The sequence below is a fragment of the Athene cunicularia genome (assembly GCF_003259725.1).
Source record: "Athene cunicularia isolate RWA chromosome Z unlocalized genomic scaffold, athCun1 chrZ_part2, whole genome shotgun sequence".
NCBI lineage: Eukaryota > Metazoa > Chordata > Aves > Strigiformes > Strigidae > Athene > Athene cunicularia.
Genome location: NW_020799143.1, coordinates 22,014,996 through 22,028,575, shown reverse-complemented (window position 1 = coordinate 22,028,575; position 13,580 = coordinate 22,014,996). Strand labels below are relative to the sequence as shown.

At 35.2% G+C, this 13,580-nt stretch overlaps 1 protein-coding gene across 1 annotated transcript in view; it reads left to right on the top strand.

Annotated features, from left to right (window-relative positions):
- The window catches only part of CNTLN (centlein), a 182,562-nt gene extending 169,369 nt beyond the window's left edge, over positions 1 to 13,193 (top strand). Inside the window, exons 24-26 of the mRNA XM_026866054.1 lie at positions 3,776 to 3,952; positions 4,691 to 4,768; positions 12,511 to 13,193. Coding sequence (XP_026721855.1) covers positions 3,776 to 3,952; positions 4,691 to 4,768; positions 12,511 to 12,612 — 357 coding nt within the window. The 3' untranslated portion in view covers positions 12,613 to 13,193. The remainder of the gene's footprint in view (positions 1 to 3,775; positions 3,953 to 4,690; positions 4,769 to 12,510) is intronic.
- Positions 13,194 to 13,580: the final 387 nt, after the last annotated feature.

The window sequence follows — 13,580 nt, the reverse complement described above, 5'->3', positions numbered from 1 at the left end:
AGAAAATATCAAATCCTGTATTACTAATAAAGGCATTGTTATCATATATCAGTATAGTACTGAAGTAATATTCTGCATTGATTTCATTGCAGGCAGTTTGTATCACCTATGTGTGCCTATAAATTTAAAACCAAACAATTCTGAAGTACACAGTGGGAAATGTTTTAGTTTAAAATCCTACACTTTGCTCCAGAATGCATTAGATTAATTTCTTAATCAAGGAATGATATTATACTGGCTTCAGTACACTCACCAATAAAACCTGTGTTGGTTAACTCTTAGGTTATTGTCATTTTCGGTTTGGAAATGGTTCTTCCTCATTCAGTTAAAGACCTGTGTGGCTTTGAACATTTCCATAGTAAAACATGAACTGACATATAAATTAAATTACTAGTAAGTAAACAATTTATCACATGAATACACTAGTATATGATGGATGAGTATATATCAACAGTAAAAGCAAGTTAAAATCATAGGGAGGCTGTCATTTTTTAAGTCACTTATCCAGTGAAAAATATATATCAAAACAGTATTATTATAACTTAATAATGTGAAGAAGGCAGGTTCAAAAATAGCTGGTCTCTGAGAGTCTGATTTGAAAGTCCATAAAGTAGCCTTATTTTTCACATATGGTGTATATCTCACATATGCTTTAGTGTATTGGAACTGCTTAGGGAAAGAAGGAATTAAAGAGCAAATCCTCTATATGTATGATTTATTCTGATTATATATAACATGTATGCTTGCATATAAAAATCTATTAGTTATAATTATCTTTTTATTTTTGTTTAAACTTTATCCTTTTTTGTGTTTTTGTTTTTTTTTTTTTAATTGTAACTGCTGCTTTAGATTCTTCAGGGTCTTTCTGGTATCTTTCTTTCTGGAACTCTGAACTAAAAGACAATCACAGTGGAGTTGCAGTTTCTGGATTTCACTATTGCTATTGCTGTCAACTTGTTTATTCGTCATGAACCTCTTTTAGAGTTTGGCTACATCAATAAAATTTATCCAATAATTATAAGACTGTTGTCTGGCAATGTTTGTATGTTGCCTGAGATGTTCAAGTGAATGATTAACTTTATTATCATGCTTTTTGTTTGCCTGTGCTTGGCTATTTATCAACAGTCTTTACATGTGGCTTTGCAGTTAATTTCCTTGATATTTTATTCCTTTAATTTACATTTCCTCTTTGCACCAGTACACAAATGTGCACCTATGTCTGAGAGACATGTCCTTACTTTTAAAATTTGTGAAGCTGTTTCAGTTTGATTGACAAAGTACAGTTGAGCTTTTTTTTTTCCACTGTCAAACACATCTTCTACATGTTGCAGGAGCACATGTTGGACCATTTCAAATGCTACAAAAACATGTTGTGATTTATCTGTAATCTTTTGTCATATGATGTGCTTTTCTACTTGGGGCTCTCTCCTTAGTCTATTTCCTTCTGTGAGCTTGGTCCAAGTTGCTCTAGCTCCCTGCCTATAACATTTCAAGTTTTGTCATTGCTCTCAGCTCTGTACTTGCAGACAGCTCTATGTACAAGACATTTTGTTGTAAATGCTGTGGATTGAGGGACCCACGCTTGAATCAGAAAATGGGACAAATTTATTTGTACCTCCTCTCCTCAGATTTATGGTAGGGTAATTTTCTTATTAATAGTTGCATTTTAGCTAAATACAGAAAAATGTTAAGTTGGAAAGTAGAAAATGAGAATGAGATTAATTTGTTGTGCTTCCTTTGAAATATATCAGCAAATGCTCTCTAATCAGTATTTTGAATACACTAGAGACTGTAGAATACTTCACCCCAAATGCTAATAAACAGGCTTCATAATTCTACAGTCAGTTTCTGTGACATGAAGGCTTTCTGCAGAAAAACAATTTTCAGGAGTTAATCAAATACTGGTAAGAGATAGTTTAATAAGATGAGTCCCACATACAATGATCGAAATAAAACCTTATTCTCTCATTTTAAACTCAGCCAAGGTGTCTGTGTTGACAATCACAGTTCTGCTTGAGTCATGGAAGTTGAATACGCTAGGAGGATCTTCTGACAATGAGTTACTGCTCTTGTGCCTCAGCCAATAATTTTTAAATAAAATTGTCTTGTTCTGCTTTTGACAAAATGTCTTTGTCATAGTTACATAAATATTGAAACAAAATAAATGCAGTTATACAACTGATGATTTATACTAATTCCTAGTGTTATTTCACTGAACCAGAGAACTTTAGGAATAGAGAGGCAGGAATTTGAATCATCAGTTCTTTGTTGTGAAGTTTGGCTCATATTCAGCTGTGGAAGGTATTATTCAAGCTCAGTACTTTTGTGGGATATTGGGAAGCAAAAATGCAAATCAGGTTTGGATTCCATTCAGCTTTCATTCAGATCAACAAAGTCTTTTCAGCAGAATGCTTCATAACTTTTTTTTTTTTAATTCTGTTTTTAAACAAACAAAGGAGAGTGGCCTCACCCCTGCTGTTTTGTTGTGTTTTTTTTTTCTCTTAACGGCAAGTACAATTTTTTTGTCTAGTCATCTCACTGTTTTTTACTTTTCCTAGATTTTTATACCAGCTTTACTAAATCCTGGTAATCCCTTTTCTTCCACTCCAGATAATGGTTCTCCTTTCCTATAATTTAAGTTTTTCAAACAGTTTTAATAGTAGGATTCTGGTTTTGTGGAATATTTTTTTAAACTGCAAGCGTCTTTCTGGCTAAGTGGTGTATACAACATTTCAGAAATGATCATAGAAAAATTCCCCTTTATGTTTTTGTTATTGCCCTTATCAGTCACTAGTATTAGTAGTATTGGTAATACAGTTTAATGACACAGCATTAGCAGCAGCAGACATCTGATCAAGCTCTGTTCTTACCTGAAACTAACTAAAAGTCTTTAATAGCAGAAATGAGATCTAAAATTGAGGCATCTCTTGGCACCCCTGCTTCAGACCTTGTCAAAACCAGGACTAAAGAACAATTGCAGTCGTCGCTGTGTGGCACTTGAGCTTTCTCCTGCTGCCTTAGTTGGTATCTATCACCCTTGCAAAAAGACTGTCTGGCCTGGCTAGGCCTTCTATATGGGTCAGCTGCATAGAAAATACAGCCCTTCCTATGCAAGCCTTGAATTAGAATACAGTGGACTTGTATGCTCCAAGGGCATGCTGCTTATCAACAATGGATAACCACTACTGTGATTATTTATTTTACAAATTTATAAATGTTTTTCAAATGTATAAATCCTGATATGGTTTATAAATTATATCAGGAAGAATCAGTAGCCAGGACAGTTTTGAATTACCCTGTCTTGGTGGGAACCAAAATTTCAGGTTTTGAATAAAGAGTTATAGTGGTGATTCTTCATGCAGTGAGGTGTGAATAAGCTTTAGAAAGATCTCTTTTTGAACACAGTAAAGCCTGACACTTATGTTGTTATTTCAAGAACATTTTTGATAGCCTGGATCAGGAAACAATTTTTAATTGATTCTGCAGAAGCTGCATTGTCTTACTACTGATGGCATGGTGAATACAGTTATTTTGCTAAAAGACATTTTAAAAAAATTTACTTATATTTAAGAACATTTTCTGTTTTAATGTATTAATATTTTGTGTTCTAAATACCATTGTATTTAATATTACAGCATGCATCCTATTGAACCAATAACATAGAACAAAGATAATGCCCATCTGAAGGAGCTTAGTCTAAGTGATATTGTTTTTTCCATAGTGTTTGTACTTGAAGAAAAATTGCAATGGAGTATTTTTTGCTTGCATCTTCCAGGCTCTAACCAGAGAGTTACAGCACAGTGTACAAGAGCTAAGAACAAAAATCAAACAGGCAAAAAAAATGGGTGAAGACAAAAAGGGTCTTTCCCAAGAGTCTGTTCACTTGGCAGCATCTATCCTTAATGTTTCAACAACTGATCTTCAGGAGATATTAGAATCAGAAGATGATGAGGTAAGTTATTTTAAGTACTCTTCAGTTAAAAGGGGCTAGATCAGAAGATACTGTATATTTCTATTCTTGAGGAAAAGGATTTCCAGGTGAAGACTGGAATTTCATTGTGCAGCATCCAGCACAAAAAGAACAGAACAGTTGGATTTAAATAAAAGGTGGGTTAGAGACTCACAAGGTGGCAAGACTTTGGGCATATATAAATAAAATATAAATACAGTGTTTTGAGCATGTAGATGTAGAGATATTATTTGAAAATCCTTAGTTTCCTTTTTCATCACACTGTTTGGCAGGGTTATGCATTTTAAATAGACTTCTGCATTAATGAAAACAAAATCAGAATGTGTCTTGCTGTGCCAGATTGATTCCGTTGATGCTTCCTTTCTTGAATTGTGATACCTATTAAAGGTATTTCTAGTAGACAGATAGTTTCTGGGAGAATCCATTGCCTCTTTGTTGATTCTATCATACATTTTGCTATGAAGTATTTGATAGTGTTTAATCAAATCACCCTCTATTAAATAGATACAGTAATAGGATTTCTTATCCAGATTTATTTAGGCCTGATCAAATCATACATGAAAAAGCCTGTACACTTACTTTAATAAGGGCATCTAGAAGTTGACCACAGTTGGCTGGAACAGTATTCTGGTGATGACTTAGGTTTAGCCTTACTAGAGCTTTATTTTACAGAAGTCATAAAAGGGACTTTTCACATTGGTTTTATTTTTCTCGTTTTAGGAAACAGCAAAGACAAAAATGGAATTTGAAAAAGATAAAGAATGGCTGCAGTATATACAGAAACTTCTTGAAGCAGAGGTGCTAAATTTATATCTTCCTTTAATGAATTATAATTTTCTGTTCTGAGTAGCTTAGTGTTTTTAGGTTGTAATTAATCCATTGACTGTGTAAGTTGTTACCATTGATGGTCCCAAACTATTCTGTGATAAGGCAATGTAAAATCCTTGTTTTGTAGCATTTTGGTTTTATTTCTCTTAAAATAAGAGTCACTACATAAAACTGAAGAGATGTTAACCAAGGATTTGTGATAGCTAACTTTACAGCTGAAACCAGTGAAACAGTGCTGGAGAAAACCGGCACACATCTTGGCAAATGTGTTAATTGAATTCTTGAAATGGTGTGTAATGCTCGCTAGAGTGAAAAGGATCCATTCTGTCATACCTCTTAGGAAAAAGAGATTTTTATTATGTGCCTTTAAAGTCAGTAGTTGATATGGACACCTGAGGAGTTCATGGGTTTCAGTGACCTTTTACTGTGGACCTGTTTCCAGTCAATTCATGTTTTCCTCATAGCCAGACAGCTGTTTATTATCGTGTCTTCTCGCATTCTCTACAATATTTTCTACTGAGACCTCGAGCAGCTTGTTAGTGGGAAGTAAATATTGATTTGGCATCCTGTCAATGCAGAAAGAATGAAAAAATTTCCACCAGAGGCCCCTCAAACATTTTCCTATCGACATTTTCTGGGCAGAGAGGAAAGCTGCATAGAGGATGACAAGGCTGAGACTAGCAGAAATCCCTGAGGGGTCCATTGAGACTGCTGCTGTGACCTGTGTGATACTTTTTCTTCTCTTTCAAGTCTTTTTTTTAATACACACAGAGTCTGCTGGGATGCTCCCCTCTTGTAAGTGATCAAGGGCAGTTTATTGGCAGGTGAGAGCCCTGCTTTTCTAGCCATAGTCAGCTTTTGTTTGGACATCACTGACAACATACACTGACTCTTGAAACTTTTCCATTTTAGTTGTCTCCTTTATTCATATGATAGGTAGCTGATGTCTGAAAAGAAATAGAATTTGATTTACAAATCCAGTGTTTGTAATGTGTATACACTAGCATGGTTCTATTAGTGATGTAGTTCATTTCAATTAAGAATGTGAATGATTGAAAATATTTTGAAAGCCATTTCAAGGGAATACTCACATTCAGATTTATATATTTTATCATTAATAGCTTTTGTGTCTACATTGTGTCCTATGACCAGATTTTTAAGAAATTACAGTTTTTCCCTCTTTCATTATCAAAACTTACTACCATTAAGACTGCTGCAATGGAGAAGATGGAAATATCGGTTTTCTTTTACTGGTTTTGTCAGAAATAGTGACATTTTAATTTAACATTATTTAATTAGTGTTACATTTAATTCAGCAGTAAAAGCACAAATATTTCTATTTACTAAATTGCCTTCATTTTAAGAATTTTTTTAAAATCTGTAAATTTCAGCATTATGTCCGTATTATGGACACTAAAATAGGAAACAGATTCGTGGAATATGACAAAGAATTACTATTCTCTTTCTTGTTGTCATTCTTTGTTAAATCGTTAAAAAATCCTAAGCAGAATTTTGTCACATGTCTTCATCTAATATAGACAGATGACAAAAAACAGGACATAGAGAGGGAGGAGGTATGCCTACGTAACCAAATATATTAGGATTGCTGATGTTAGCTAAGGATAGAGGAGCTCATTGCTCTTTAGCCATATAAGTATGTGTACAAGTTAATAGTGGTTTTCAGTGATTTTTGTTCCATCTTACAGCATTCCTCAGGAGGAGCTTTGAGCTTCTTGGCAAACCGACCATCTTTAGAATTGAAAGGGAATTAGTGCTTTTTTGGAGCAACCAGCTCTGCTTTTTATTTTTGTCCATGCTAAGTCACATGGATGAAAATTGCTGAGATTTCTTGGTATTCTATTTGGGAGCAGCTCACGAAAGAGCTCTATGCCCTTTAAAATGCATAGTTCATATTTTGTAGAGAGTTCAGTTGTGGTTTCCTTTAGTAGGCATTGGCAATATTTCTGATCAGAAAACTAAAATTCATGGTGAGATAAAAGCTTTCTGTCAGGACTTTGCTCATAACAGACTGCTCAGTGTTACAGTTTGGCAAACCGCATACCTGTTCACATCTTGCACAAAGATGCAGGCTTACACTTGTCTGCTATTCCTGAGAAATTTTGTTCAGTTGAAAATTGCATCAGATCACTTAATATCGCAGTTTGATATAGTGTCTTTTTGTGCCATTGAGCCAGGACTTTGGAACATAATTGCCCAGCAGTATTGATTTAATTGCCTAGGTTTATTTGTGGACTCCTAATTATTGACTGGAGGTAAGTTTAATAGAGAAACCTTTATGAACACTGGGAAACTGCTGCTGTTGCTGTTATACATAATGAACTGCATCATATCCCTTTAGATCATTCTTCAAGCTAATTTTATTCCACTGTGACAGTACGATAACATTTAAAATGTCATAGACATTTTATTTTTATTACTGACATACGCCATTTTACTGCTGCTTTAGAATTTGGGAGGGAGAGAACTGAGGGAAGAGACTAGTTGCTTTTAACTGTCATTTTATATATTCCCCTAAAGTGTAATGATAAAGCATAGCACACCTCCATTTTACATTTTATCTGTACCTTTATTTTTCATACTGTTATGTCCTGAAAAACTTGTTCATTTCTGACAGCTTTACAAGAATGTTAATATTTCAATGATAAATATTTTTGCATTGCTGAGGCTCACTGACAGCAGAGTTTGTGTCCTTATTTTATCAACTACTATAGAAACACATGGGGAGAAACTACACCACTGCTAAGCTGCTTAGATTTGATAGAGACAACTCTGCATCAGGATGTTATTATGTAAATAAAAATCATAGAATCTGTTCTGAATTGTACAGACCTGGTAAAAATAATTTGTTGTTTAAACCTGTCTTGGATGGCCAACAAGTGTTTTTTCAGATGCCTTTTTTTATTTGTACATTAACACCCAATGACTAGAGTGTTCACACTGAAGTGTAAAAATGAAACATCTTAATTAACTGCCGTTAGGATAAAATGTAGAAATTTCTCTTACCTATGAAGAACCTGTATGTAGAGAGGCTTCACAGGAGCGCGTGCAGGTATCTGCTACCTGCATGGGGGTGTCCAAGTCATGTGTAGAGACGTAAGACTGGTTATGCATTAGTAACTGGACATGGGAGAGAGAAGCTGGGAGAGGTATTGTGTTATAGACCATTGAGGTTTTAGCAGTTCATGGTGTTTGGGAGAGGAAGGAACTGTTATCTCAATATGTACGTGGGTTTACAGCTTGCATGGCAAGTGATAAGGCTTCTATCTGCTTTCCTCCTCACATCTGGGTGTGTATGTAGCACTCTCTTAAAATCATTAAATCATTAAAATTATTATAATAATTTTAAAAACTGTCCAAAACCCATCAACCTTTTCTAGCTTTTTCCCATCATAGGAAACATACAGCTAAACCAAGAGGATAACTTCTTTTCACATAACTTAGGCAAGATTTCTTGTACCAGCCTAAGCTTTCATTCATTATGACTGATTGTAAGGAACAGCATTTTGGAACAATCTGTTAATAATTTTGCGAGTACAGCATGTTAGCCCAATACAGATTACTGCCTAAAGTCTCCAAGAACTATTTTTTAAGAAAATACAAATAATCTACCTAATTCTTCCGAGCACTGAATCAAATGACAGCATTGATTTAGCTTGTCCCTTATCAGATAGACTGTAGCACCTGCCTTCGCTCCCTCCACATGTACTTCTCAGGGCACATAAACAAAGCTGCTTAATAAAATCTTCCCTCTCATGACCTCATTATGAATCTAAAAATCATATTCCAATTGTGTAAACTCCCTCCCCTCTGTTCTATGGGTACTTTCTAGGTATGCATATAAGCCATTTCTAGAACAGGGTTTGGAACAGTATATTCACTATTCACTGGCCGGGGTTTTCCCAGCTGCTTATTAGGACTTGCACTGGCTTCTAAATACAGATTTCCTCTGGTGTCATCTGGGAATGTGCACTAACAACTATGGTTGTTTCCTTTCAGATTTCTTGGATTGGAACTTGTCTGCTTTGCTTTCATTAAGTCTTTCCAGCCTTTGTCTGTCTTCCCTTTGAACAGGTCTCTGCTCATTGCCTGTCCTCTGCTAGCACACACACATATGTATTCACCCATGCACAAACACACCTGCACACAGTCACCACTGCCACCATCGCCAGGTGCACCAGTGCAGTCTGAACCATATCCTGGGCACCATTAACACTGGTAGCAGACCATCAGAAGGTAACCATTGCAAGAATAAGAGCTCAGTCCCATGCATTGACAATCCATTATGGTATAAATCTGTTTTATCTCACGCACACAAACAAATCACTTGTCCTAGACTGAAAACAAGGGAGAGATTGGCTTGATTACTCAGTATAAGAATACAAACGGGCACACATATATTTATATAATCATGTATATCCAGCCATCACAAAGCAGAATGAACAAAGATCAATAGTGAAGCATTTCTCTAATTTGTTTTGTAAACTTTGGCTTTCAATTTGTAGTGAAATTAGGTGGTTTTGGCCACCTAATTTTCTGAGTTTCTTTAGTTTTATTTCAGGCTATTCTTTGTGATTCACTTAATTTGAGGCATCTCTGCAGTGTATTTGGATAGGATTTGGGGGCAAATGTATTATACTGAGGAGATTCCAAATAAATGTAACCACTAATTCCTGTATTCCATAAATTAATTGTTTGATTTTTATGTTAACACATGTTAGACTTTGTGAAGCAGAGGCCAAGTTATGCTGTACTCTGAATGGAGATGCTATGTCTCATGAGAATAAAAACATTGCCTTGCATCTTTGTGTTTTCAGTGGCAGATCAGTGCATGTTTATGCCCTTGTGTTGAGTGAGATTCAGTTATGTGTAAGGTTGATAAATATTACTAGGTTTTTTTTTCAGAAGGGATCTTCAAAAGATGCATACTCAAGGTTCAAATAAATAGGTGAGAGAAATAAAAATAACTATCAGAATTCCTGACTCTTTAGGATCATATTACCTTACAGTTATCCCTACACCAAGGTATCTGATAAGTTGTGTAAGAAATATGCCGTTTCATTCATATGGCTTTCTAGTATCAAAGAAGAATTCTGCAATTCTGGCAAAGATAAATAAATAAAAACTTTAAATCTTTGTGTAGTTTTCAGTCTCAAATCTTCTGAATTTATGTAAGTCAGTTAAATACTACTTCTCTTAAAGCATACCATAATGCAGATAAATTGGTTATGGCACAGATAACGAGAAAATACTTGAAGAAAGTATCATTGTATGTTAAAACATATAATTAACAGTGGTATAAACAGGCTTTACACTCCTTAGGTGTGCGCTTAGCATTCATTGAACTCCCAAAGCCTTCACCAAGCATATGGCTGCTTTGGAAGCTGGGATGAATACTTCGGAGTAGAGACATCTTCAACGCTTGTGAAGTTCTGGGGAGAAATGTAGAGAGAAGACTCCCAGGATAGTTACAGAGCCATCAGTAAATGTAAACCTGACAGGCTTCTATTAAAGATGAAGACTGTAGAGATCATCCAGTTCTGGGTGTCTGTATGAAAAGAAAACCAGATAAAAGCATGCAGCACTTCCTCTGAAACCAGTAAATGATGAAAGAATGACATAATGTTCAACTTTCAAATGCTCTTGATTTAAATGAATGATTTAAATGGAAAGAGTTCTTGAAAGATCACTTTGCTATGACATGGAAGCCACAGAGAGTAGTGAGCAGCAAGTAAAATATAGCTAGAATATGAGCCAGAGACATCAATAAGGAACCATTCATCTCGGGCACAACATTAAGGAGGTGAAATGTATCAGAAATGAATGTAGTCAAGCTGGGCAAGAAGAATTAGAGACTGAGGTAATGGTATAGTGTTCTTGTAAAAAACATATTTAGACAAGGAGGGAGAGCAATTAGAGTGAACAGGATGCTGGAGTCAGTGTTTTTAAAGCACAGTAGCAAGTAAGTGTCACAGAATTTCAGATAAAATTATGTCTTATATTACTCTGAATAGATTTGTGCTCAGTGAATTGGATCCCTCTATTCCCCAAGAAGTCATCACAATAGCGTACAGGAGAAAGCTGACAGGTGTAGACGACTACTAGAAAATTCTTACCATAGACAGAAGTTATTTATGACAGACGGAGACATGTCTGGCCAACAAGTACCAGCCCTTCAAAACCCACATCCCTGTAGAAAAGGAAAATAATGCATATTATCATCCTTCTTCTGTAACTGCAAAGTGAGAAATGTGTAGGATTGCCTCCTTCATGATAGATGCGTGCTATTAATAAGGTTTTCCTTGCTAACATTTTAGATTTTTTTTCCTGACTTGTCAGTAATTATAAATATCAGTATATAGATTCATATCTGTGTGTCAGTTCAGACATTACACCTACATTTGTATTTGATGTATTTTTATATCTGGGGTGGTTTTTTTGTTTGTTTGTGTTCTATTTTTTTGTTTCATATATCTAGGAAACAGGTAGTACTCTATCTGCTATAAATACCCTACAATTTTCTCTTTAAGATGAAAACAGAAGTGAAAAAATAAAATCAGAGCAGCCATATTTGAGTGTGGAACCAGGGGGTGGTTCTAGATGTGAAAGTATTGCCTTGAACTACAGTTGTGAAAAGCAGAGGAAGCTGGTGGTTGGCCTGCTCAACCAACTGCTATCTTTTACCTAATTTATTCCTGGTGGCATTATTAAGGTAAAATTATATCTCCCTCTGGTATAAGCATCATCTGTTACTTTTGATATGGGACTGACTCGTCAGTCACTGCTAGACTCACCAGGAGTTCAAGAAAGCTGACAGAGCTCTGTGAAGCTGACAGAAACTTCCCAAGGGTGAACAAAAACTGTTCTGCTCTCCTCTTGTGCAGCACCGACCACTCTCTGGGTGGAGCTGCAATGACTCGTGTTTTGTGCCACTTCCAAAAGTACTTCCCAGCATAGAGTGAATGATGCCCCAGGACTGTGAAAGAAAACCTCCTTCAGTGTTAAAGCAGTGACACTGAAAAAATATTCCAAAGCTCGCTCTTTGAAGACATCAGTTGTGCAAATATGTCTTTTGTATTGAATGAGATATAGAAGAGGTTTTCACTTTTCTCTCAAAATATGTAAATGTCTTTTTTTGGTATTGTGTTTTAGAGGAGCAGATGTTAATGGCAAAACGCAATCAATAGAACTGGAACTTAGGAGTTTTGCTTTGGTTTTTTGTTGGGTTTTTTTTTTTTATTTACAAGTTTTCACATGTGAGTCTAAGCAGTTGCTGCAGCACTGAGAGCTGTACTGGTAGTTCTGTCTCATCCTCCTGAGAGTAGTGAACATACACTACCAATTCTGCATGCCCTAGAGATGACTGTAACCTTTTATTGATCAGCTGATTGAAGATAAATGACAGAGATGCTGGTACTGCAGTTACATCATTAACATGGTCAGTAAAGCATGAATTGTTCAATAAGGCGTTTATCTTTTTTCATTTTACTCTGTTCTTTTATCATTTTTATGATAGCAAATTTTCAGACACTAAACAGGCAGGTGAACTTTAAAGATCAGATGTACGCATGTGTGGTAGTTGTCAGAATTAAGTGAAGTTTAGTGATTTAAAGGTACTTAATAAATATGGGTTTTTTTCTGTATGAAGAAAATATAGTTCAATGATAATTTTTCTTACCCTCTTTGTTTTTCAGTTTCCTTTTGCCTCTTATTTAATGGATGCCATACTGGAAAAATTAAATGAGAAGAAGAAACTTGTAGAAGAGTACAGTTCTCTCGTTAAACATGCTGGTTGATATTGCTAAGACCTATGTTTGCAAAGTGTGACTAAAATATGTGTGCTGTTTCCTCATGTCTTTCCTATTCACATAAAGAACTGTCAATGTGCATGTTCAATACATAAGTAGAAACTGTGAAGTAATTAATTGTTTAACAAGAGGATTTAATTACATTCCTGTTTAGAAAGGAGTGTGGTGTTTTCTGAAGATTCCTGAAGACAAAAATTGCTGCATATCTATGCAAAGTTTAAAATTATTTTCCTTTAAGTGCAGACTTTGTAGAGAGAGGATGTTTTTGATATGACCAATATGCGTTTGTATATTTCTGTACTATTCAGAAAGTACAAAAACCAGCTGAGTAACTCCGGGTTATACTATTCAGAACAGTAGAAGTAGGATTTACAAAGGAACTGGGAATATCATTTGGATTTTGAATACCTAATTTCTTTTAGCTTCTTTGTAAATCCTAGCTTTATCATATATGCTACATAAAATTGTATGTTTCCATTATGTTGAAAAAATGAAAAAATTAATGATTGTAGAAAAAAAGTATTCAATGTAGAGTAATGCTTCCGGGAAAGGCTGTATTTTCTTCTGAGTTGGAGTGCATTGTGTACAATGTATTTAATTATATTTTTAAAATTAGATACAATAAAATTATTTCCAGTGTGGGGTTTTTTCACTAGTAGTCCCTGTTCTTTCTCAGCTGAGAAGCTTGCAAGCTGCAAGCCCTCACTTTCCTTGGGAAAATGGTATAGAGTTTTAGTCAGTTGTTTCCACCAAGATTTCTCTGGCAGTACTAACAAATAATTGCTGCTTCTTCACCTCTTTGATCTTAAAAGTTTCTATTCCTCTGGACCAACCCACCTGAAAAAACAAAAGACCCTGCTTTCTTAATTCATGTGGTAATAACATTTAACTCCTATATGGCTCTTCATCTATGGATATCATGGTGGTTTACAATGGATATCATTATTGGTATTGGG